General features: G+C 43.8%; 1 protein-coding gene across 6 annotated transcripts in view; it reads left to right on the top strand.

Annotated features, from left to right (window-relative positions):
- Positions 1-25,608, top strand: part of LOC137335203 (DNA (cytosine-5)-methyltransferase 3B-like) — a 218,830-nt gene that overhangs the window by 67,312 nt on the left and 125,910 nt on the right. For all 6 annotated transcript variants that reach the window (XR_010966358.1, XR_010966357.1, XM_068000424.1 and 3 more), the window contains exon 4: positions 12,312-12,412. Coding sequence is in view for 4 of the 6 variants with exons in the window: in XM_068000424.1 (XP_067856525.1) it covers positions 12,312-12,412 (101 nt within the window). In the remaining 2 variants the exon portion in view is untranslated. The remainder of the gene's footprint in view (positions 1-12,311; positions 12,413-25,608) is intronic.

Below are 25,608 nucleotides of genomic sequence, written 5' to 3'. Positions count from 1 at the left end.
TGGTAAATTTGATGACAAAATTGCAATGCTTTCAGAACTACAATAGCCTCAGTTTCCAAACTTTGAACTTTGTGGGTCTTACATTACAAGATAAAGTTACAAGAGTTGAAAAGATTGTTAGGATGAGCGATGAATGAGATATGAAACCTCCCTTATGTAATCCAAGGCAGGACTTGGTGGTGGAACTATAGCCAGTCAAATATGGAGACAGTAACAAATATTTCATAGAACTAGTAGTAAAAGATGTCTAGGAACTGAATGAAAAGACAGAGTAGGCCCATGAGCTCTAACCTTCCTCATTTTATGAATGAAGTATGAAGAATGGTTAGCAGCAGAGATAGATGGACCCTCCCCCTTATGAACAAAAAGCAAAGAAACAGTCGATGCTAGAACATTTTTAAAAAAAACAGAAAATGCTGGAAACACTCAGCAGGTTAAGCAGCATCTGTGGAGAGACCAGATGAGTTAACATTTCAGTTGTGGACCCTTTGTTCTTTGACCCTTTGGTAAGTATTGCTTTAAGCTATCAATAGGTCTGAAGCAAAAAAAGCAGAAAGCAGCTGCTGATACAACTATAGATAAATGTGTGTTGACTACTTTATCCTTCTGTACAAAGATTCCTGGAATTTAGGGCATAATAGATCTATATGATCCAGTTTAGGGTAATGAAATGTCTTGTGTGCAGTCTCATTAAGGTTATAAATCCTAAGGAATTTGGCTACCTCAGACAATTAAGCCAAGGATGAATCTGACCAGTAATAACTACAGCTCTGCAGCAAGCCCATTACAGAGGTGTTGTATAGGATCGGAACTGCTTCTAAAGCAAGGACTCCAATCTCTCCCACCCCTGTAATTCATGGGATTTCAACTGAAATACTCCCAAAAATGACTTCCCATGATCAAAGATTTCTACAGGATTTTTATGCCCGGTAAATTCAGAAATTTTCCTATATCCACGCAAATGGCAACATACCAAAAAGTATGAAAGTTCATGCATGAACAAGTAAACATACAGGGAAATGCAGTAAAAATTGTGCCATAATCTGATTATGGCATTGAAATACTACATAATGTAACAGAGAACTGGTTTAACTTATACTCCTGATGGGTGAAGAAGATGAGCTAAAATTTCTCCCCAAACTTCTATAATGTGGAGATAAAATTAAATATATCCCCACTGTAGCCTGTAAAGTGCCCAGTTGCTGGAGAACCATACTAGTTCTACAACGTAGCTTATTGGTTAGTTGTGGGAACTGGAAGAGGCTACTGTGAGTCAACAGAATGCATGCACCTGGGAATAAGGGTAAAGGAAACTTACCAATTGGAAATCAAAGTATTGTGAGAGTTGAATCCAACATGCTCCTGTTTGTGCTGGGAAAGATCATCCTTTGTCCCAGATCAAGCTGAAACAAGGAGAATTTGCTGCATGCTTGGAGACCTGCAATGATTTCAGCAACACAGACTATAAACCGTATAAATGGGCACAATTTTAGCCACCAACATCGGATGGGTTAGGGGTGGGGGGGTCAATCAAAATGGGAGAATTCCGGAGCAGGAATGAATTCCGGCTCCAACCCGCCGACTTCCGCGTTCGACCCAGATGCATCTGGATGCGCACGCGCTTCAGGATTGCCGGCGGGCCGATATTTAAAGCAGTGATTCAGATAGTTAAACTTGTTAAACTGTTTAATTTTTTGTGTATTGAGACAGGGAAAGGATTTTAACTCTGCCTCAATGTGTTTCCCGTGGCCTCTGAAACACGCCATGGAAACGGAGGCGAGTTGCAGCCGGCAGCCATTTGGACATTTAAATTACTGTTTGACAGATGGGGACAAAAGCGGGGCACTCATTTCACTCAGACAAACCTTTGGCTGGGAGTTCTTTGTGTTTAGACTTAGATTTCTTTGTTCACACTCAGAATTCTTGTGTTCACACGTTATTTAACCAAAATTTTGGACCCTCTCAAACTGACAACATCAGGATGGGGGGGCGCAATAATTGTATTCAGCAGTACATCTGAGGAGGAGACACATAAGCATCCGCGGCAGGCACGGCGTACAGTTCTGGGACTTGCAGCTCCACAAGACAGAGGTGCGCCACAAGGACCTGGAGTAGAACAGAGAGGGGAACAACGGAGGGGCTGACATCGCAGGAGGCACTACCTGCATGAGAGGGTCTACACACAGAGGATGAGCTTCCTGGACCCCTCTGAGGCGCAGTGCCTATGAAGGCTCAGAGTGAGTCGCCAGGTGGTTGCAGACATCTGCACACTCCTTCATGCAGGGCTGCATTCGGCTCGGCCTGGTGGCAACGCATTGCCCGTGGCAGTTAAAGTCAACGTTGCCCTCAATTTCCTCGTCTCCGGATCCTTCCAGGGCGCCACCGGTGACATCGGCGGTGTCTGACAATCGTCTGCACATAAATGTAAATGACATGTCACAGATGGATTGTTTGCAGGGCATCCCACTACTTCAACTTCCCCATCGACAATATCAGCCAGACTGAGAGGGCAGTGGGTTTCCATTCTCAGGCTGGCTCCCCAGGGGTACAGGGCGCAATTGATTGCACACACGTAGCAATCCGAGCAGCTCCACATGAGCCAGGACTGTTCATCAACTGAAAGGGATATCACTTCATCAATGTGCGACTGGAAGAGATTTCTGCAGGTGTGTGCCAAATTCCCTGGCAGCTGCCATGATTCCTTCATTCTGCGAGAATCCAACATCCTGGCCCTCTTCTACGTACTAAACAGATTAAGGGCTGGCTTCTTGGAGACATGGGATACCCCCTGCAGATGTGGCTCATGACACCTCTGAAAAGCCCCACCAGTGAGGCACAACACCGGTACAACGACAGTCACATCACGACGAGGTCTGTCATTGAACATGCCATAGGAATGCTCAAGAAGTGCTTCTGGTGCCTGGATTGATCTGGGGGAGCTCTTCAGTACGCACCAGCGAGAGTGTGTCGAATAATAATCGCCTGCTGTGTCCTGCACAACATCGCTCAACAGAGTGGGTTACCGGTGGATGAGGTCCCATGTGCTCATGAATCATCCGCATCTGCCATCACCATTGAGGAGGAGGAGGAGGACGATGACGATGGGCAAACCATCGGCAGAGCAGCGGCTCACCTGGCTGCTCATGACGCCAGGGAGTCACTCATATTTGATAGATTCTCATAACGAGATCTGCAAAGTGAAGATAGTCAAGTTCTCAGACCACCTGGAACAAGCACCATCATCACCAGCCCCCCCCCACCCCCCCGCAACGAAACATTCCTACAACCACACATACACCCACTGTAAACGCACCCAATGAGTGGCATCAAGGCTCACCGTTCATGATGAAGAACATTAAAGGGCGCTTTCACCAAAGGGACTCAAGAATGGGCAAGACGTGGCAGTGGTGGTGAGAATTATAACATTTAATGTGCATTCAACAAAAACCAAATATAAATGAAAAACATGTCATCTTGTCTGACACCCTTGTGCATACCCTTCGTGATTACAAAACCTTAGCCTTTCTCTTCCTACTACTCCTACATGGTGCATCCCCTATGGCTGCAGCAGAGATAGTGGCAGGTTGCTCAGGTTCATGCCCTGACTGCTTAGATGCTTTCGGCCTACCCCCTCTGGGTTTTGGAACCTGTGAGGGCCCCGCCAAAGACTGTTCCACCTGCACCTGTGCAGGGGCAGAGTCGGCCATCTGGAGAGGAGCCACCACTGCAGGTACTGGTTGAGAGGGGGGCAATGGGTGCGATGTGGGAGTGCTTTGAGTGACGTCCCCACTTCCATGTCCCCTTTCGCCATCATCCCTCTCCTGGGTCACAGACACATCACTCTTGCCACTCTGCTGGACAACAGCAGATCTGTGACGCGTTCTAAGGCCATGGCTAAAGTATCTGTCTGCCTGTTTAAGGCGGCAGGCATTTTGGCATCCAGAGTCCGCATGGCTGTTGTCAGGGTCTCAGTGGACTCATTTGTGACTCCTCCACCTTCGCCACTATTGTGGAGAGTGTGCGTGGCACGTTTTTCAGTACCTCACAAAGATGCTGCCATCCCGCGATCATTCTCCTTTTCAAGGATGACCCCCGGGATTCAGCATCTGCATCTAGCTGAGCAGAGCTTGGAGACGTGTGCGCCCTCTGATGCGGACTCTCCACTGCTGCGCCTGCCACCAGTGTCTGCTCGTACTCACTTATGTGTGATGACTCACCAGGTGACAACCCAACTACCTCTCTAATAGGACCCACCGAGATATGAGTATCTGCGTTGGTGGATGGCTTGCTTAGGTGTGACGGTGGGCCCTCAGAGGCAGGGAACTTCTCTGAGGAATCGCCCTCTTCCACAACTTCAGTCCTTGAAGGACCTGGAAGAGAACATAAGGCAATATTATGAATCATCACAGATGTAACATTGCGATGAGCATACTGAGGTGTGCAACATGCCAATCACTAATAACATCAATTCATGTTGCGTGTGATGAATGTTAAAGTTCTGTCACCAGACGTTTGTGGGGTGCCAGTCTCGGCACCCGCGATGGCCAGGCACTCCACCATCCGGCTCAGTTCCAACACCTCCTCCTCTGCCTCTGTGTGGACCACTATTTGTGGTGGTCCCCCTCCAGTCCTTGCCCTCTCCCATATATTCTGAGCTCTCTTCTCCTACAAGGGGAGCAAGTACAGATGAATGAGTGTGTGAGGGTGAAATGGTCACCCGATGGATGAGTTGCTTTGGGTGAGGCTTCCAATGAAAGAAATGCATCAGAGGGTGACTACACGACAGATCCATCACGTTGGGTCAGGATTGGGGTGAGTGGTAGTGGTGGGGTCACAAATGGGGAGGTGAGGAAGTGCACAGATAGTGAAGGTAAGTTGACGATGAGCCTTAAGTGGGTGTGGGGAGTGATGTGATGGAGTAGCCTTGGCAGTGCAGAATGATGTGAGAGGTGGAGATGATGTGCACCACGGAATGCAGTTGAATCAGTATGTGTACTCACTTTTGCTGACCTAGTTAGGTCATTGAAGCGCTTCCTGCACTGAACCCAAATGTGGGAGATGTTGCCGCTGCTGGTCACCTCCACTGCCACCTCGAGCCAGACCTTCTTGATGGCAGAGGCAGGGCGCTTCATCCTGTCCGCTGGGTACAGCGTTTCCCTCCTCTTCCTCACCCCGGCCAGCAGCACCTCAAGTGAGGAGTCACTGAATCGTTGCGTCGCCTTGGTCCTCTGCTACTCCATTTTCATAAGTTACTTCTCTTTCCCACAAAAGCCATTCGTGCAATGGCCTTTTAAATGCTCCAGATGACAGCACGTCATTTGGGTGCGTAGTGCGCCCACTGCACAGCTTGGAGATGCCAAACCTGGAAGCCACATTAATGAGCATCAATTACGTCGCAATCGCTCGAGAAAAGGTAGGAAAATTTTTTCCTGGTTTCCCATGCACCCATTGACCTCCCCCCCACCCCACTGACATCCTGCCGCCATGATAAAATTATGCCCAATGAGTTGAACACATGGGCAAAGACACATCAGTATCAGGAAAAAAGCTTATTCCTGGCAATATCCCTTTTTTACACAGAGGAAGATGCAAGGCTATGGGGAGAGAGTGGGGCAGTGGGATTGGTTTTGGATTGCTCTAACAAAGAGCTGGCACAGACATGATGGCCAAATAGCCTCCTTCTGTGCTGTAAACATCTATGGTTTACATTCCGCTGCTGGGCCAGTTCTTATTACAAGGTTCTGGTATAAATGTGTCCTTTCCCCTGGCAGAAATCAGATGACAGCAAAAGTGCTGCTGTTTTTATGATACACATAGTAGTGGATGGATTTCAAGTCCACTCTTTGCAAAGAGCTTTAAGATCAAAATTATCTTTTCGAAACTTTCTTGAATGTCTTCACCATAAAGTGTACAGGAGACTTTGCATTTTTACCACTACCCTTTTCATGTTTATGCTGAGACCTGATGCCATAATACAAGTCTTTTCATGAGAAAAAACAGGTGATGGATTATAAGTGTAAAATTAAACAGTATTATGTCATGTTCCTCGCACAGCAAAAGAACAATGAAAGGAAGTGTACCTCAAGTGGTCAAATTCTAACCTGAGTGGAGAAACAGAGAGATCTAGCATGCAAATACATTGATTTTTAAAGGTGAGAGTGCAGATAGAAAAGGCCATGTAAAAAGCAAATGTGGTTTTGGGTTTTATACATGGGAGAATTAAACATAAAAGCAAAGAAATGATTTTGAATTTGTGTAAGATATTGATTAGTTGGAGTATTGCATGCAATTAGCACCTATTGTAGGAAGGATATTAAAGCCGTGGAAAAGGTACAATGAACATTCACTTGAATAATACCAAGAACGAGAGGTCCTAATTACGAAGAGAGGCTTGAGTAGTTGAGAATTTTTTCACTGGAACAGGGGAGTTAAGGTGGTGGGTAATCTGAGATTTTCTAAATTATAAAGGGTTTTGAGAAGGTAAATAGTGAAAGATTGATGGTGAATTGGTAATAAGGGAGCTTACACTCAGGATTGTCATTAGAAGAATGAAAGGGAGAGTTAGAAGAATTTGTTTTCACACAGAGGGTTATTAGAACATGGAATGCTTTACTACAAGCAGCTGCTGTGGCAGAGACCATTACACCATTTTTGTAGAGAACTGGTAATTTTTTGAAAAAGAAAAATATAAAAGGATGCAGGAAAAAAACAGGGAATAGGGGTTATTGTAGACAGCTCCAGTTGAAACATCAACATGGGCACAATGGGCTGAGTGGCTTCCCCCTGTGTTGTAATTCCTATGATTCTGTGCAGCATTAAATCATATATAAATATTTTCTACACTTACTCATGTTTATTACTATGAAATTAATGGCATGCTTTGGATAAAGTTAGTATCTATCATTTACAAATAGTACAGAAATATGAGGGAGAAATTTAACCCCTAGGAACGGGTGGGGGCGAGTGGGACGTCAAAATTGCAGTTTTTAAATTGTGACCGCAACCCGTCTCCAACACGCCCACTTCCGGGTTTAATGTGGGCGCATTTGGATGCGCACGCGCTCAGCCGAATCCCGGAAGTCGCGTTCCCCACTACGGCTGGTGGGCGGATCGATCATGGGACAATTGAGGTACTTGAAGAAGGTATTTTTTAATTGATTCTGAAACATAAACAAATTTGACATCTCCTGCACGGGTTTCCCAGAGCTCGTGAATCTCGCCAGTGAAACAGAGGCGAGATTCAGCCGAAGTTAATTTGGGCTTTTAAACCTGTGATTGGCCCATCTCAATACAAGTTCAAATATTGCAGCAGGTCTCTCAGTTCTCTCAAGCAAATGTTTGGCTGAGAGTTTTGTGTTGAGACTGAGAGTTCTTGCATTGAAACATCATTCGCCAAATTTTGGAGCCTCTCAAACTGACAAGATCGGGATTGGGGGTGGGGGGGTGCGTAATGGATGTATTCCAGAGGACACCTAAGGAGGAGGAAAATGACCATCCATGGCAGCCACGTTGTGCTGTGTTGGGATCTGCAGGTGTACAAGAGAGAAGTGCGCAACAAAGATCTGGAGAACAGCGGAAAGGGGAGCAACAGAGGGGTCGAGGGCACAGGAGGCACTACCCACGTGAGAGGATATACAGGCAGAGGCTGAGCTTCCTGGACCTCTCCGAGGAGCAGCGCCTATGCAGGCTCAGATTGAGTCAGTGGGTGATCGCTGACATCTGCAGCCTCCTTGAGGAAGAGCTGCTTCCTGCTGGACCTGGAGGCCGCGCATTGCCCGTCGCAGTAAAAGTATCCACTGCCCTCAATTTCTTTGCCTCTGGATCCTTCCAGGGCACCACTGGTGACATCTCCAGGGTGTGTCATTTGTCTGCACATAAACATATAAGGCAGGTGACGGATGGGTTGTTTTCCAGGGCGTCCTTCTCCCGCGACGACAATAGCCAGAATGAGCGGGCAATGGATTTCGCCTCTCTGGCTGGTTTTCCACGGGTGCAGGGTGCAATCTATTGCATATACGTGGCAATCTGAGGGCCACCACATGAGCCAGGAGCCATCATAAACCGAAAGGGCTTTCACTCCATCAATGCACAGCTGGCGTGCAACTACAAGAAGCAATTTATACAGGTGTGTGCTAGATTCTCTGGCAGCTGTCATGATGCATTCAATCTGCGCCAATCCAACATTCCAGACCACTTCCTAATGGGAGACAGACTTAAAGGCTGGCTCGTTGGAGACGAGGGATACCCCTGCAAATGTGGCTCATGACACCTGTGAGAAACCTCACCAACGAGGTACAAGAGCGATACAACCAGAGCCACATGACCACCAGGTTTGTCATTCAGCAAGTCATCGGCATGTTGAAGATGCGCTTGAGGTGGGATAGGTCTGGAGGTGCCCTTCAGTACTCGCCAATGAGAGTCTCCAGAATAATCATGGTGTGCTACATCCTGTACAACATAGCGCAGCAGGGAGGTTTACAGTGGTGGAGGACAAAGATGCTCATCAAGCATCCTCTGTTGGTGACAACATTGAAGAAGAGGATGAGGAGGAGGAGGAGGAATATGAAGATGTGGCACCCATCGCCAGACCATCCGTGCACATTGCGGTCAGGGATGCCCTCATCTCTCACAGGTTCTCTTAATTACAGTGGCAAAAGAGAGACATTGAGATACTCAGGCCAGCTGGCACAACCACCACCACCACTGCCACCAACCCCTCCCCCCATTGCTCAATGGGTACTGTGATGTATTGGCATTCATCATGAAGCAAATGAAAGGGCGACGTGGGATGCAATAATGGCCAAGACGTGGAAGTGGCAATAATCAATATATTTAATGTGCTAATCTTAAAAGAAAGGAAACTTAACAACATAATATTTCTTCAAACACACTTGTGCATACCCATGGTGAACTACAATTGCTTGAACTTATGCTTCCTACTGCTTCTGTGTGGTGCATCCCCTATGGCTTCAGTAGAGTTAGTGGCAGGCTGCTTGGATCCATGCCCTGAATGCTGAGATGCTTTTGGCCTATGACCATGGGGTTTTGGAGCCCATGAGGGCCCTGCCAATGACTGCATCACCTGCAGCTGTGCAGGGGCAGACTCGGCCATCAGGAGAGGAGGCAGCATTTCGGGTACTGGTTGGTGGGGGGGGGGGGGGGGGGGGGGAGGAGGGTGATGGTGCAACAGGTGAGACGTGGAAGCACTTTGAGTGGAGTTCCCACTTCCAAGTCCCTTTCGCCAACATCCCCTTCCCGGGCCAGCGCCATATCACTCCCACCATTCTGCTGGAGAGCCGCTTGGTGCACATCTGTGACATGTTTTAAGGCCACGGATAAGGTAACTGTCATTCTATTTAAGGATTCAGACATGATGGCTTCCAAAGTCTGCATGGCCGTGCTAATGATGTGCAAAGACTCATTTGTGAGCCATGCTTGAAGCTCAATGGAGGTGGCCACTCCATTGCAGACGTTTTGGCACTTACCTGCGACATCACTCCACGAATGCTAGAGGTGGACTTCTCCAGCCTCTCAGCTATTGTGGAGAGTGTGCGTGGCACAATTTCCAGTACCTCGCAAAGGTGCACCTGTATCTCAATCATTCTCCTCGTCCATGATTGCCCACAGGGTTCAGCATCTGTGTCTAGCTGAGCAGAGCTTGGAGAAGAGGGCGCTCTCCGACACAGAATCTCCACAGCCGCCCCTGCGACCAGTGTCTGCTCATGCTCAATTTTGAATTGTGAATCAGCAGGTGACAACCCAACTTACAGGCTAACAACAGGACCCACCGAAGTGCCAGTAACTGCGCTGGTGCATGGCTGTATGTCCTATGATGGTGGACCCTCAGAAGGAAAGAGGTTCTCTGAGGAATCGATGTTATCCACCTCCGCACATTTCTCTTGTACATGTGAAGGTCCATGAAGTCAACAGAAATGCAATGAACTAGCCATGGCAAAGTAACAATCTTGCCAGTCACCATACTTGGTTTTCTCATAGATCAGTCATTGATGAAATAAAGTCATCATGTGTGTGAAAGATGTTTAAGTTCTGTCACCAGGCACATGAGGGTTCCCAGTCTCTCCATCTCCAATGGTTAGGGATGCAGATGTGCCACTTATCTCCATGGCCTCCTCCTCTGCATCTGTCAGCTAGACTATTTGTGGAGGGCCATCTCCAGTCCTCACCCTTTCCCTTGCGTATTGCGCTCTCTTCTCCTACAGGGAGTGAAAGAACAGATCTGTGAGTGACTGAAGGTTACGTAATCACCTGATGGATGCAGTGCATGGGGTGAGTGTGACTATCAGACAGATGCATCACATTGCATAAGGATTTGAGTGAGTGGCAGTGGTGGGTGCATAAATGGGGAGGTGAGAAAGCGCGTTGAAGGTGAAGGATGGTTGCTGCTGAAACTTAAGTGGGTGTGAGGAGTGATGGAGTAGGCTTGCATAACCAGAGTGAGAGGAGGTTGTTGTACACCACAGGATGTGGGTGAATCAGCAACTGTACTCACTTTTCCTGACCTGGTTAGACCATTAAAATGCTTCCTGCATTGCAACCAAGACCTAGGCACCGTGCTCCTGTTGCTCACCTCTTCTGCCATCTCCAGCCACGCCGCCTTTGTGGCAGAACCAGGTTTCTTCCTTCCATCGTTTGGGTAAACTATCTCCCTCCTGGTTCTCATTGCATCCAGCAGCACTTCAAGTGAAGCATCTGTGAACCTGGGTGCTGCCCTTGCTGTCTTGGAATCCATTGGTGCATCTCCTCATTTCACCTCCAAAATCCATTTTTGCATTGGCCCTTTAAAGAGTGGACTTCAGATTGCGTCATGCGGGTGTGCATTACGCCCGCTCTGCAGCCTGGAGATACGAAACCCGGAAGCAAAAATAATTGCCTTCAATTGACCTGCATTCGCAGATTCCAACGAGCTCACTTCACTTCCGGGTTTCCCACTCGAAAATCTACACCCCCGCTCTTTTCCCGTCTCCAAGTCAAAATCATGCCCATGATTGCAGCTTCAATACCATAAGATTGTCTAAGATATACACTTTAAAGAGATAAACCTAAGTTAGATCAACTATAGTCTACTATTATTCTTGCATTATTTGATTATAATTTAGAAAATGTTGCATTGTTATGTGACTTGTTAATGTTATAAAAAAGTTAAGATGTTAATGTGGAAGAATACAGAATACAATTCAGCAGTTGAAGCAAAAACAATTTCTAAATAAAGCACCTAAGAGAGATGAAGGGATTCAGTACTGTTTTTTTACTTATCCCATATTCTGTGTATTGTAATGGAATGAATAGGAGTTCATGAAATGCATTATTCATGAGCAAGACTGTAATTAATGGATCTATGGTGGAACTGAAGAGACGAGGAATTGTTGCTGAATGCTTTAATTAGCTTGAGGCCCCTATTCCAGTAAAGGATCTGCTGGATCATTCATTATGTCCATTAGCAGATAGAATCTGCAGCAGAGCACTACTTTAGAAATTCAACAGAATTAAATAAGCAATATCACAAATCTCATTGTGTTTATTGATTAATTGATGTACTAATTTATTTTGTAATGCTAATTACCCTAGCATTCAATATCAGCAAAATTATAGTTTGCTAGTCTAAAACAGTGCCGGAGGAGCAAGGACTGTTTTGGTCTCCTATTTCAATCCTGACTTAAAGAAAAAAATCGTACTGTTATTAGAAGAGGCACGAACATGTTTTAAAGCTAATGAATCTCTTTTCAGTGATTCCTTTGTCTACTTGACATGAAATTCATCAGTTGAGTGAGTGAATTTTCTGTACCCTAGCTGTTTTTGAGGTGCTACGGTCAATGTATAAATTCTGGAGTCTGTCTTGGGGGCCTTCTTAACACTTTATTTATGCTGAAGAGCCATACTGGAAAGCAGGTGGTAATTCTTTGTACAACTACTTCACTTACATTGGAGGGAAGTTTTACCAAAAGGAGGAAGAAAGATATAGAGGCATCACCAAAAGAAAATGCCTGCCAGCTTCCACAGTCCAGTTTCTACCCCAACAGCAATTCAAGGAGTTTCAGAAAGATCACGCCTTGTGACTCAAGTTTTAACTCACTTCAATTGTCTTTTAAGTAATATCACAATTGTCTTTTAAGTAAATTGTCTTTTCACATCGTTCACCTGACGAAGGAGGAAGCCTCCGAAAGCTTGTGAATTTAAAATAAAATTGCTGGACTATAACTTGGTGTTGTAAAATTGTTTACAATTGTCAACCCCAGTCCATCACCGGCATCTCCACATCATGTCTTTTAAGTAGGCTGTTTTATCTCTCACAGATTCTGACATGGAGATTGTGTCCAATGAAAACAAGCAAAGAAGAAAACATGTTGATGGAAGGCTGAAGGGTAAACTGAGATGCCAAGGTGGCTGTGAAGAGGTGAGATTCCTTTGAGTTTAACATCTACCAAATATTTCCAGAAATAGCTGCAGGTGTTCTACAAAATCAAAATAAAAGCAGCAAAATACACATGGAAAGCAAATGGGTAGCGTCTATAACAGCAGTGTCAATAGAATCCAGCTTTCCAAATAATATTTTTAATAGTTTAAGAATTGTGAACTAGATTGCATACTTGAAGCTCTATCTTTAATCTGGAAGTTATGAATTGCTGTGACCATTTTGTATCTGCACTAATAGGATAGCCTGCACTTGAACAGACCAATATCCTTGCAAGGGGGTTAACTAGAGCTATGGGAAAAGGTTTAAGCTAATATGGTAAACGTGAAGGGTAAAGCAAGAGAGTGGATGAGATTGTTTGGAAGTGAAAGTAAGCTTTAGGTCATGAGGAGGTAGAAAATTGAAAGAGGTCAATCAGAAAGATAGTTAAAAAAGAAAGAAATCAGGATGTGGAAAGGCAAAAAATGGGGAAATTTGCAAAGAATCCAAGCTAAAATGTATTATATTAATGTTCAGAAACATTAGTATAAGAAACAAAATTGGGGGACTAGAGTCATTGCTTAAAATAGAACATCATGTCATAATAACAGAAACATGGCTGCAGCTAAGTCAGATTGGCAAATAAATATACTTGAGTATATAACTTTCAGGAGTGACAGAAAAGGAGAAAAGGGGGAGGGGTAGCAGAATTAATTAAGGGTGAGTTTGAGCACAGAGGTTGGGAAAGACAGAGAGTGAACCTCTAATGCAGTGAAGTACTAATAGAGTGAGGACTTCAAACTGGGAATTTGGTGAGTGTGGGAATTAGGTGCAGAGGGGGAAGGAGGTGTAAGTGATTTAAACCAAAGAACTATGGACTAAGACTGAGCGGATCGTAAAGGGAGCCACGTGAGGGATCAAAAATCAAGAAAAAAGTCAAGAAGTGACATCACAAGACAAGGAGGAGTGCCGAGGGAAAGTCAGTGAGTATTTAGTTCATTGGTTAGTGTCTTTCGTGGTTATTGTTCTTAGTGGTTAATTAGTGTTTTAATGTCAGATAAACAGTAAAGTGCCATAAAGCTAAACAAACTGTTTAAATAACTATTAGCTAATATGGCAGGACAACTGGGGCCCATTGCATGCACGTCCTGTGCCGTGTGGGAACTCCAGAACATTTCGTGTGTCCTGGAAATCCACATGTGCAGGAAGTGCCACCAACAGCTCGAGCTCGAGCTCCCAGTGCCACGCACTAGTGAGTATAGGAATGGTAGGATAAGACAGGTTGTTGCGTGGCTGGAGAAATGGTGCAGGAGAGAGGGCTTCAGATCCCTGGCGTACTGGGACCAGTTCTGGGGCAGGAGGGATCTGTTCAAGATGGATAGGTTGCACCCCAACAAAGCTGGGACCAATGACCTTGCAGGGAGGTTAACTAGTGCTGTTACTTCCTTCCTGTGGAAGGGTTTAAACTAATTTGGTAGGGGGATGGGCACCAGGATGAAAAATTAGAGAGGAGAAACATGGTGCACAGGGGGCTGAGAGGGACAAGTAGCACGAGAGTAAAGAATAGTTCAGAAATAGGAGGAAACCGACAGGGAGCAAATGCGAGGCCGTCTAAGATGACATCGGAGTGTATGTGCGTAAATGCACGTAGCATGGTAAATAAGGTTGGCTGCAGGCTCAAGTTGCCACATGGGATTATGAGATAGTGGCAATAACAGAGACCTGGCTCAAAGAAGGGGAGCATTGGGCACTTAACATTCCTGGCTATAAGGTATTCAGGAAAGATAAGGAAGGAAGGGGGAGTGGTGGCAGTATTGATCAAAAAAATTATTATAGCGCTGGAAAGGGATGATGTAGTTGAAGGGTCAAAGCCAGAATTTATTTGGTTAAAATTAAGGAACAATAGAGGAGCTATTACACAACTGGGTGTATACTATAGGCCACCAAATAGTGGGAAGGAGATAGAGGTGCAAATTTGCAAGCATATTGCAGAAAGATGCAAGAACTATAGAGTAGTGATAATGGGGGACTTCAATTATCCCAATATAGACTGGGACAGTAACGGTGTAAAGGGCAAAGAGGGGAAGGAATTCCTGAAATGTGTTCAAGAGAACTTTCTGGAACAGTGTGTTTCCAGCCCAACTAGGAAGGAAGCAGTGCTGGATCTAGTTGCACTGGATGCACTGCAGCAACTCGCCAAGGCTTCTTCGACAGCACCTCCCAAACCCGCGACCTCTACCACCTAGAAGGACAAGAGCAGCAGGCACATGGGAACAACACCACCTGCACGTTCCCCTCCAAGTCACACACCATCCCGACTTGGAAATATATCGCCGTTCCTTCATTGTTGCTGGGTCAAAATCCTGGAACTCCCTTCCTAACAGCACTGTGGGAGAACCGTCACCACACGGACTGCAGCGGTTCAAGAAGGCGGCTCACCACCACCTTCTCGAGGGCAATTAGGGATGGGCAATAAATGCTGGCCTCGCCAGCGACGCCCACATCCCGTGAACGAATTTTTAAAAAAAAGTTCTGGGGAATAAAGTGGGGCAGGTGGAGCATCTTTCAGTGTGGGAGCATTTGGGGAACAGTGACCATAATATCATTAGTTTTAGAACAGTTATGGAAAAGGACATGGAACAATCAAATGTGAAAATGCTTAACTGGACAAGGGCAAATTTCAGAGAGTTAAAAAGGGATCTTGCCCAGGTGGATTGGAATCAAAAATTGGTAGGCAAAACAGTAATTGAACAATGGGAGGCCTTCAAGGAGGAGTTGGTTCGGGTATAGAGTAAACACATCCCTATGAGGGGGAAAGGAAGGGCATCCAAAGCTAGAGCTCCCTGGATGACTAAAGATATAGAAATTAAAATGAAACAGAGAAAGGAGGCTTATGATGAATGCAAGATTCATAATACAGTAGAGAACCACGCTGAATACAGAAAGTATAGGGGAGACCTAAAAAAGGCAATAAAAGAGAGAGCATGAGAATAGATTAGCAGCTAACATAAAAGGAAACTCAGAAGTCTTTTATAAACGTATAAATAGTAAAAGGTTAGTCAAAGGAAGGGTGGGACCAATTAGGGACAAAAAAAGAGATTTTCTTGTGGAGGCAGAGGGCATAGCTGGGGTACTAAATGAATAGTTCGCATCCGTCTTCACTAGAGAAGAGGATGCTGCCATTGTAACAGTAAAGGAGGAGGTAGTAGCAATATTGGATAGGATAAAAATAGATAAAGAGGAGGTACTTTAAAAAAATTGGCAGTACACTAAGTAGATAAGTCATCCGGTCCAGGTGGCATGCATCCTAGGTTACTGGGGGAAGTAAGAGTGGAAATTGTGGAAGCTCTGGCCACAATCATCCAATCCTCCTTAGATATGGGGGTGGTGCCAGAGGACTGGAGGATTGCAAATGTTACACCCCTGTTCAAAAGAGGGAAGAGGGATAAACCCGACAATTACAGGTCAGTCAGCCTAACGTGGGGAAACTTTTAGAGGCACTAATCCAGGACAAAATTAATTGGCACTTGGAAAAGTATATGCTAATAAATGAACGTCAGCATGGATTTGTTGAAGGAAAATCGTGTTTGACTATCTTGATTGAGTTCTTTGATGAAGTAATGGGGAGGGTTGAAGAGGGTAGTGTGGTTGATGTTGTGTATATGGACTTTCAAAAGGCATTTGATAAAGTACCACATAATGGACTTGTTAGCAAAACTAAAGCCCATGGGATTAAAGGTACAGTGGCAGCGTGGATACAAAATTGGCTAAGAGGTAGAAAGCAGAGAGTAGTGGTGAACGGTTGTTTTTCAGACTAGAGGGAAGTATACAGTGGTGTTCCCCAGGGGTCAGTATTGGGACCACTGCTCTTTTTTATATATATTAATGACCTGGACTTGGGTATAGAGGGTATAATTTCAAAGTTTGCAGATGATACAAAACTCGGAAATGTAGTAAACAATGCAGAGGATAGTACAAACTTCAGCAGGACATAGACAAACTGGTGAAATGTGCAGACACATGGCGGATGGAATTTAACGCAGAGAAGTGTGAAGTAATGCATTTTGGTAGGAAGAATGAGGAGAGGCAATATGAACTAAGTGGTACAATTTTAAAGGGAGTGCAGGAACAGGGAGACCTGGGGGTGCACAACTCAAATCTTTTGAAGGTGATGGGACAAGTTGAGAAGGCTGTTAAAAAAAGCACATACCTTTAATCCCATGGGCTTTAGTTTTACAACTTTCAAAAAATATATATTCCACTGAGGAAAAAAGGGTGTAAAAGAAATGACAGCCATCCGTGGCTAAGTAAAGAAATTAAGGATAGTATCCGACTAAAAACAAGGACATCTCAGGTAGCCAAACTTAGTGGGAGGATAGAAGATTGGGAAGTCTTCAAAAGACAGCAAAAAGTAATGAAAGGATTGATTAAGAAAGGGAAGATAGATTATGAAAATAAATTAGCAAAAAATATAAAAACAGATAGCAAGAGTTTCTACAGTTATATAAAAAGAAAAAGGGTGGCTAAGGCAAACGTAGGTCCCTTAGAGGATGAGACCGGGAAATTAATGGTGGGAAACATGGAGATGGCAAAAATGCTGAACAAATATTTTGTTTCAGTCTTTACGGTAGAGAACACTAAGAATATCCCAACACCGGACAAACAGGGGGCTCTAGGAGGGGAGGAGCTAAATACGATTAAAATCACTAAGGAATTGGTACTCAGTAAATTAATGGGACTCCAGGCAGATAAATCCCCTGGACCTGATGGCTTACATCCTAGGGTCTTGAGGGAAGTGGCAGTAGGGATTGTGGATGCTTTGGTAATAATTTTCCAAAATTCTCTGGACTCGGCAAAGCTCCCGGCAGATTGGAAAACTGCTGATGTAACACCCTTATTTAAAAAGGGTAGTAGGCAGAAGGTTGGAAATTATAGACCAGTTAGCCTAACATCTGTGGTGAGTAAAATTTTGGAGTCTATTATTAAGGAGACAGTAGCAGAACATTTGGATAAACATAATTTAATAGGACCAAGTCAGCATGGCTTTACGAAGGGGAAGTCATGTCTGACAAATTTGCTTGAGTTCTTTGAGGGCATAACGTACAGGGTGGATAAAGGGGAACCAGTGGACGTAGTGTATTTAGACTTCCAGAAGGCATTCGACAAGGTGCCACATAAAAGATTATTGCTCAAGATAAAGAATCACTGGATTGGGGGTAATATTCTGGCATGGGTGGAGGATTGGTTATCTAACAGGAAGCAGAGAGTTGGGATAAATGGTTCATTCTCGGACTGGCAACCAGTAGCCAGTGGTGTTCCGCAGGGGTCGGTGCTGGGTCCCCAACTCTTTACAATCTATATTAACGATTTGGAGGAGGGGACCGAGTGTAACATATCAAAGTTTGCAGATGATACAAAGATGGGAGGGAAAGTAGAGAGTGAGGAGGACATAAAAAACCTACAAGGGGATATAGACAGGCTGGGTGAGTGGGCGGAGATTTGGCAGATGCAATACAATGTTGTAAAATGTGAGGTTATGCACTTTGGCAGGACAAATCAGAGAGCAAGTTATTATCTTAATGGCGAGAAACTGGAAAGTACTGCAGTACAAAGGGATCTGGGGGTCCTAGTGCAAGAAAATCAAAAGGTTAGTATGCAGGTGCAGCAGGTGATCAAGAAGGCCAACGGAATGTTGGCTTTTATTGCTAGGGGGATAGAATATAAAAACAGGGAGGTATTGCTGCAGTTATATAAGGTATTGGTGAGACCGCACCTGGAATACTGCATACAGTTTTGGTGTCCATACTTAAGAAAAGACTTACTTGCTCTCGAGGCAGTACAAAGAAGGTTCACTCGGTTAATCCCGGGGATGAGGGGGCGGACATATGAGGAGAGGTTGAGTAGATTGGGACTCTACTCATTGGAGTTCAGAAGAATGAGAGGCGATCTTATTGAAACATATAAGATTGTGAAGGGGCTTGATCGGGTGGATGCAGTAAGGATGTTCCCAAGGATGGGTGAAATTAGAACGAGGGGGCATAATCTTAGAATGAGGGGCTGCTCTTTCAAAACTGAGATAAGGAGAAACTTCTTTGCTCAGAGGGTAGTAGGTCTGTGGAATTTACTGCCCCAGGAAGCTGTGGAAGCTATATCATTAAATAAATTTAAAACAGAAATAGACAGTTTCCTAGAAGTAAAGGGAATTAGGGGTTACGGGGAGCAGGCAGGAAATTGGACATGAATTTAGATTTGAGGTTAGGATCAGATCAGCCATGATCTTATTGAATGGCGGAGCAGGCTCGAGGGGCTGATTGGCCTACTCCTGCTCCTATTTTTTTTGTTCTTATGTTCTTATCCTGGGCTTTATAAATAGAGGCATAGAGTGCAAAAGCAAGGAAGTTGTGTTAAACCTTTATAAAACACTGGTTAGGCCTCAGCTGGAGTATTGTGTTCAATTCTGGGCACCACATTTTAGGAAGGATGTCATGGCCTTAGAGAGAGTGCAGAAGAGATTTACTGGAATGGTGCCAGGGATGAGGGACTTCAGTTATGTGGAGAGACTGGAGAAGCTGGGGTTGTTCTCCTTAGAACAGAAAAGGTTAAGGAGAAATTTGATAGAAGTGTTCAAAATCATGAACAGTTTTGACAGGGTAAATAAGGAGAAACTGTTTCCAGTGGCAAAAGGGTCTGTAACCAGAGGACACAGATTTAAGGTGATTGGCAAAAGAGCCAGAGGTGACATGAGGAAACATTTTTTTATGCAGGGAATTGTAATGATCTGGAATGCACTGACTGAAAGGGTGATGGAAGCAGATTCAATAGTAATTTCAAAACGGAATTGGATAAATACTTGAAAGGGAAAATATTTACAGGGCTATGGGGAAAGGGCAGGGGAATGGGACTAATTGGATAGCTCTTTCAAAGCGCCGGCACATGCACGCTAGGCCGAATGGCGGCCTCCTGTCTGTACCTACTATGATGATACTATGATAACATAGCACTAGAATGTAAATATTTAAATAAAGAAGTGGTCCAAACAAAATACATTTGGATGGAGCTGAGGAATAGCAAGGATTCAGTCACAACAGTGGGAGTGTATTATAGACCGCTGAGCAGTGGATTTGAAATGGAGAATGAAATTTCTAGATAAAATAGAGAGACATTTATTTAACAACAGAGTTATAATTGTAGATTTTAATTATCCAAAATAGACTGGGTTAGAAAAAATGTGATGAGAAAGGAGAGGATTTTTTGCAGTATGTTCAATACTGTTTTTTCAGTCAATGTTACTACTCCAACAAGGAAGGAAGCACTCGTTCTGGGTAATGTGGCAGAGCAAGTAGATTACTTAAAAATAGGGACGATTTCGTAGGCAGCGAGCACAATATAATTGGGTTGAATGTAAGAATAGAAAAGAAAAAAGAAAAGTTGAGAAAAAGTATACTTGACTGGAAAAAAATAATTATAATGAGATAAAAAGGGACCTTGCCCTGATTAAATGGAAGGAAAATTTGGCAAATAGAACCATAACTTAACAGTGGGAAATATTTAAACAGGAGATGGAAAGGGTACATATCAACAATATTCCAGCAAGGGAAAAAGGAAGTGTAACAAAGGTTGGAATTCTGTGGATGAATACAGAGATTAGATCAAATGTAAAAATAAAAGAAGAAGCATTTAGTGACTACAGTGTAGTTGTTAAAACAGAAAGACAGGACAAATACAAAGAATATATAAGAAAGCTACAAAAAGAGAGATTAGAAAGGCTGAGAAAGGAGTATGAGAGAAAATTACCAAAAAACATGAAAAGTGCCACTAAGAGATGAAGGAAATCAGCTTATAGTGTAAAGTGAAGGATTGGCAAAAATATTTAAATAAGTACTTTGCCTCAGTTTCCTCAGAGGAGAAAGAGAATAAAATTGTAGAACCAATAGAGGTGGGTGTAAAACATTTAGGTTAATATAAAGAAAGATGATACTAAAGAAGTCACTCAAGCTTAAGGTAAACAAATCACAGGGACCTGACTGTTTACATTCAAGGATCGTAAGGGAAACTAGAAATAACAAAGGCTCTGAATATAATTTTCCAAAATTCTATAGAAAGGAAAAATGTGTCAGAGAAATGGAGGGTGGCAAATATGGAGGCTTCAAAAAAGGAGGCAGGGATAATGCAGGAAATTATAGCAGTTAGTCTTAATTCTCCTGTTGGTTAAATACTGGAATAAATTCCTTAAGCATTTGGAGAAACATGAGCTAATGAGCCAGTCAGCATAGATTTCTAAATGTCAGGTTGTATTCAATCAATTTTACAGAAATATTTGAAGAAGTAACAGGGAGGATAGATAACTGAAGTGCAATTTGATCATCAAATGACCCTGCTTAAAACATCAAAGTAAAAACAGACATGAAATTTAGGAACAGCCCTGTGGTCTCCAGTTCTCTGTTTTGGACTAAGAGGGGCTCATGGAGTCATTGCTTAAAAAACATTCCAGTAATGACTCAGCCAAAGCTATTGTAAAGAGCTAGCAAGGTTTCAGACTCTTGTTTTGAAACACTTTATGTGTTGTGTAAGTCAAACATTGTGTTGCTTGTTTCTTTTTGTATCTTTCTGCTTTTGTGTAACACCTTACTATTAGTTTTAGCTTAAATGTAAAGTCTGGTAGTGTAATACTTACTGCCTTTCAGTGAATGTGGTGGAAATCCCACAAGGTCTCCAGTACGAGATACCACAAGTAAGTAGAAATTGTTAGTCCTGAATTATGACAGAGGGGTTTCACTGAAACATTAGGCTGTATTTTCCTCTTTTAAATGCTGATCAACCTTACTGCATTTCAAACATTTTCTGTTTTTGAAATCTGAAAATATGATGCTAGAAATTACTGTTTGTAACAATAATGGACAAGCAGGTAGCATATGGCATTCCTCTAATCGCTATTTTAACAAAGATGTTAGACCATTTAAAATAAAAAGCTGATTATAATCCTTTTCTTACTCAAGTTTGTATGCAGCCGATAGCAGGAGAAGGTAACATCTGGTTCTCACAGCCTTCAGTCCTCCGCCTGATTTGCAGGGCTATGGGGAAAGACGGGGGAGTGGGACTAATTGGATAACTCTTTCAAAGACCCGGCACAGGCATGATGTGCTGAATGGCTGCCTTCTGTGTTGTAAGATTCTATGGTCTGGTTGATACTGACAACTTCCAATCTGAGAAAATAAAGCTGAATTTTCTTGTGAAATGCTAACATGCTGACACGTGGATGAGGGACTTCAGTTATGTGGAGGGACTGGAGAAGCTGGGGTTGTTCTCCTTAGAACAGAGAATATTAAGGGGAATAGATAGAGGTGTTCAAAATCATGAACAGTTTTGACAGAGTAAATAAGGTAAAACTGTTTCCAGCGGCAGAAGGATCGGTAACCAGAGGACACAGATTTAAGGTGATTGGCTAAAGAGCCAGAGGAAACATTTATTTTATGCAGCGAGTTGTAATGATCTGGAATGCACTGCCTGAAAGGGTGGTGGAAGCAGATTCAATAGTAACTTTCAAAAGGGAATTCAACAAATACTTGAAGGGAAAAATTTACAGGGTTGTGGGGAAAGAGCAGGGGAATGGGACTAGTTTGTAGCTCTATCAAAGCTTTGGCACAGGCACGATGGGCCAAATGGCCTCCACCTGTGGTGTGCCTACAATGATACTATGAATTTAGTGTTGATGAATTTTCACAGACTGTTGAAAAACATTCCATTATACAGAAAAATAAACTGTTTAAATTGTACCTCTGATAAAATGCACATTCTATACAGCCAATTGTTTTTCAATGCCTGAAAAATAAGTGGCCATGTTTTACTATCTCATGGAGTTAACAATAAGCCTGGCTTAGAGTAAATCCCCTCCCCCGGAGTATATTTTGCAATCAGTGATGTTTGCATTCGAATATTAAAATGCTCATTTTACACTTTTACTTTTGAGTAAGTGTTCATCTCATTTATTTTGAATGGGTTAATAGCTGCTGAAAAATAAGACACTGAGGAATGTACATTAAACAATTGTACATTAAATATTGTACATGAACTTCACTCATAGAAAAATATACCCTATAGGGTACATAATCAGAGTCCTCACCCCCATGGTAAAGTACCTCACCCGCTGCCAGCGCATATCAAAAAATCACTGGCATCACCAAGACCAAAGTCTCCACTATTAGCATCCTGGGGATCACCATGGTGCAGAAGCTGAACTGGACCAGCCATATCAACATCATGGCTACAAGAGCAGGGCAGAGGCTGACAAATGGCTCACTTCTTGATCCCTCAAAGCCTCTCCACCATCTGCAAGGCTCAAGTCAGGAGTGTGATGGAATGCCCACCACTCACCTGGATTGGTGCAGCCGCAACTGAAGAAGCTCAAAACCATCCAGGTCAGAGCTGTTCATTTGATCGGTCCCCCTGCTACTGACTCAATATCCACCCTCTCCATCACTAGCACACCGTGTCTGCAGTATGTACGATCTCCAGGATGTATTGCAATAACTCAGCAATGTTACTTCGACTGCACCTCCCTCCCCTGCAACCTGTACCACCAAGAAGAACAAGAGCAGCAATGTCGTGGGAACACCTTTGCCTCCAAGTTCACCTCCAAGTCACACATCATCCTGACTTGAACATATGTTGCCGTTCCTTCATTGTCACTAGGTCAAATCATGGAATTCCCTACCTAACACCATTGTGGGAGCACCATCACCCTAGGACTGCAGCGGTTCAAGAAAAAGGCCCACTACCACCTTCTCTGGCAACTAGGGATGGGTCATAAATGCGGCCTTGCCCACATTTCCCACATTCCAAGAACAAATAATTTTTAAAAATTTGCTGGCAGTGGGATATTGGAAAATTTGATCTCATGCCCAACTTGCACAAGGCACTAATTGTTAATAAATGTAAAGATTATATACTGTGATATGTTGAATACTTTTTTGACTGATGCTGCAAGTGAATTTATTTGAGTTCATTGAGTAATCTTTGCCATAACAATAAAGTTAATGGATGACCAATGGCAACATCTTTAAAGACCTGTTATAATAGCATTCTTACACATTTTCTTGTATGATGAGTTAAACAGAAATGCAACTTTGAATTCTGCCTTATTTTCAGTGTTGCTTATATGCATCTTCAAATGTGCTTTAGCTGTAAATATTGCCACCAACACATCAGGTATCAATAAAATTCAATTTTTGCTGTGCTATCATGTATCCATGCTTATTATCAGTTAGCAGTGCAAATTACAAAAAAGTTAAAGACAAGTGTATCACATTGTCACATTCCCAGCATGTTTTTTTTACAGGTAAGCAGGGTCTGGTACAGCATGGTGAACATGAAAACTGTCATTCTGACACCAGTTTTCTTTTAGGATGTAATGGTAAATTAATTATGTTACAGCAAATTAAGAATATAGATAGTTGTGTTAAAAGACATCACAGTATATTTTGAATCTATTCTAGGAATTAATCACATGTTTTGATAGAAAATAATATGCAGCTCATAGCACATATTGTTCAGACAGGATTACATATCGAAAACATGGGTTCCTCATTAATAATCATGAACCTTAATAGATGGAAAGCAAAATATTTTTAAAAATATATATATCAGAGGCAGGTTGGCAGAACTATGAAGTTGGCAGCTCAGCAAAACAACAAATCTTTTTGGCACTGTCTTTTAACCCTTGAAATAACCTCGTAAAATACTAGCATGAATATGCTTAATGCTTAAATTCCTCCTTCTGTTATTTTAACAGGGCTATTATCTGGTTCGAAATCATTTATTTTAAGGCCTTGGACATTTCACTGCTGAACGTTGGTACAGCTTTCTGCCCAAGTACGCAAATCTATTCCTTGCTGTCCATCATCATGCCAGCTTTTGGAGTTGGTGACTTATGTTTTTTTTAATCGTTCACAGGATGTGGGCGTCGCTGGCAAGGCCAGCATTTATTGCCCATCCCTAATTGCCCTCGAGAAGGTGGTGGTGAGCCGCCTTCTTGAACTGCTGCAGTCCGTGTGGTGACGGTTCTCCCACAGTGCTGTTAGGAAGGGAGTTCCAGGATTTTGACCCAGCGACAATGAAGGAACGGCGATATATTTCCAAGTCGGGATGGTGTGTGACTTGGAGGGGAACGTGCAGGTGGTGTTGTTCCCATGTACCTGCTGCTCTTGTCCTTCTAGGTGGTAGAGGTCGCGGGTTTGGGAGGTGCTGTCAAAGAAGCCTTGGCGAATTGCTGCAGTGCATCCTGTGGATGGTGCACACTGCAGCCACAGTGCGCCGGTGGTGAAGGGAGTGAATGTTTAGGGTGGTGGATGGGGTGCCAATCAAGCGGGCTGCTTTATCTTGGATGGTGTCGAGCTTCTTGAGTGTTGTTGGAGCTGCACTCATCCAAGCAAGTGGAGAGTACTCCATCACACTCCTGACTTGTGCCTTGTAGATGGTGGAAAGGCTTTGGGGAGTCAGGAGGTGAGTCACTCGCCGCAGAATACCCAGCCTCTGACCTGCTTTCGTAGCCACAGTATTTATATGGCTGGTCCAGTTACGTTTCTGGTCAATGGTGACCCCCAGGATGTTGATGGTGGGGGATTTGGTGATGGTAATGCCGTTGAATGTCATGGGGAGATGGTTAGACTCTCTCTTGTTGGAGATGGTCATTGCCTGGCACTTATCTGGCGCGAATGTTACTTGCCACTTATGAGCCCAAGCCTGGATGTTGTCCAGGCCTTGCTGCATGCGGGCTCGGACTGCTTCATTATTTGAGGGTTTGCGAATGGAACTGAACACTGTGCAGTCATCAGCGAACATCCCCATTTCTGACCTTATGATGGAGGGAAGGTCATTGATGAAGCAGCTGAAGATGGTTGGGCCCAGGACACTGCCCTGAGGAACTCCTGCAGCAATGTCCTGGGGCTGAGATGATTGGCCTCCAACAACCACTACCATCTTCCTTTGTGCTAGGTATGACTCCAGCCACTGGAGAGTTTTCCCCCTGATTCCCATTGACTTCAATTTTACTAGGGCTCCTTGGTGCCACACTCGGTCAATTGCTGCCTTGATGTCAAGGGCAGTCACTCTCACCTCACCTCTGGAATTCAGCTCTTTTGTCCATGTTTGGACCAAGGCTGTAATGAGGTCTGGAGCCGAGTGGTCCTGGCGGAACCCAAACT

This window comes from Heptranchias perlo, chromosome 19, assembly GCF_035084215.1.
Source record: "Heptranchias perlo isolate sHepPer1 chromosome 19, sHepPer1.hap1, whole genome shotgun sequence".
Classification (NCBI taxonomy): domain Eukaryota; kingdom Metazoa; phylum Chordata; class Chondrichthyes; order Hexanchiformes; family Hexanchidae; genus Heptranchias; species Heptranchias perlo.
This window is presented reverse-complemented; position numbering and strand designations above follow the sequence as displayed.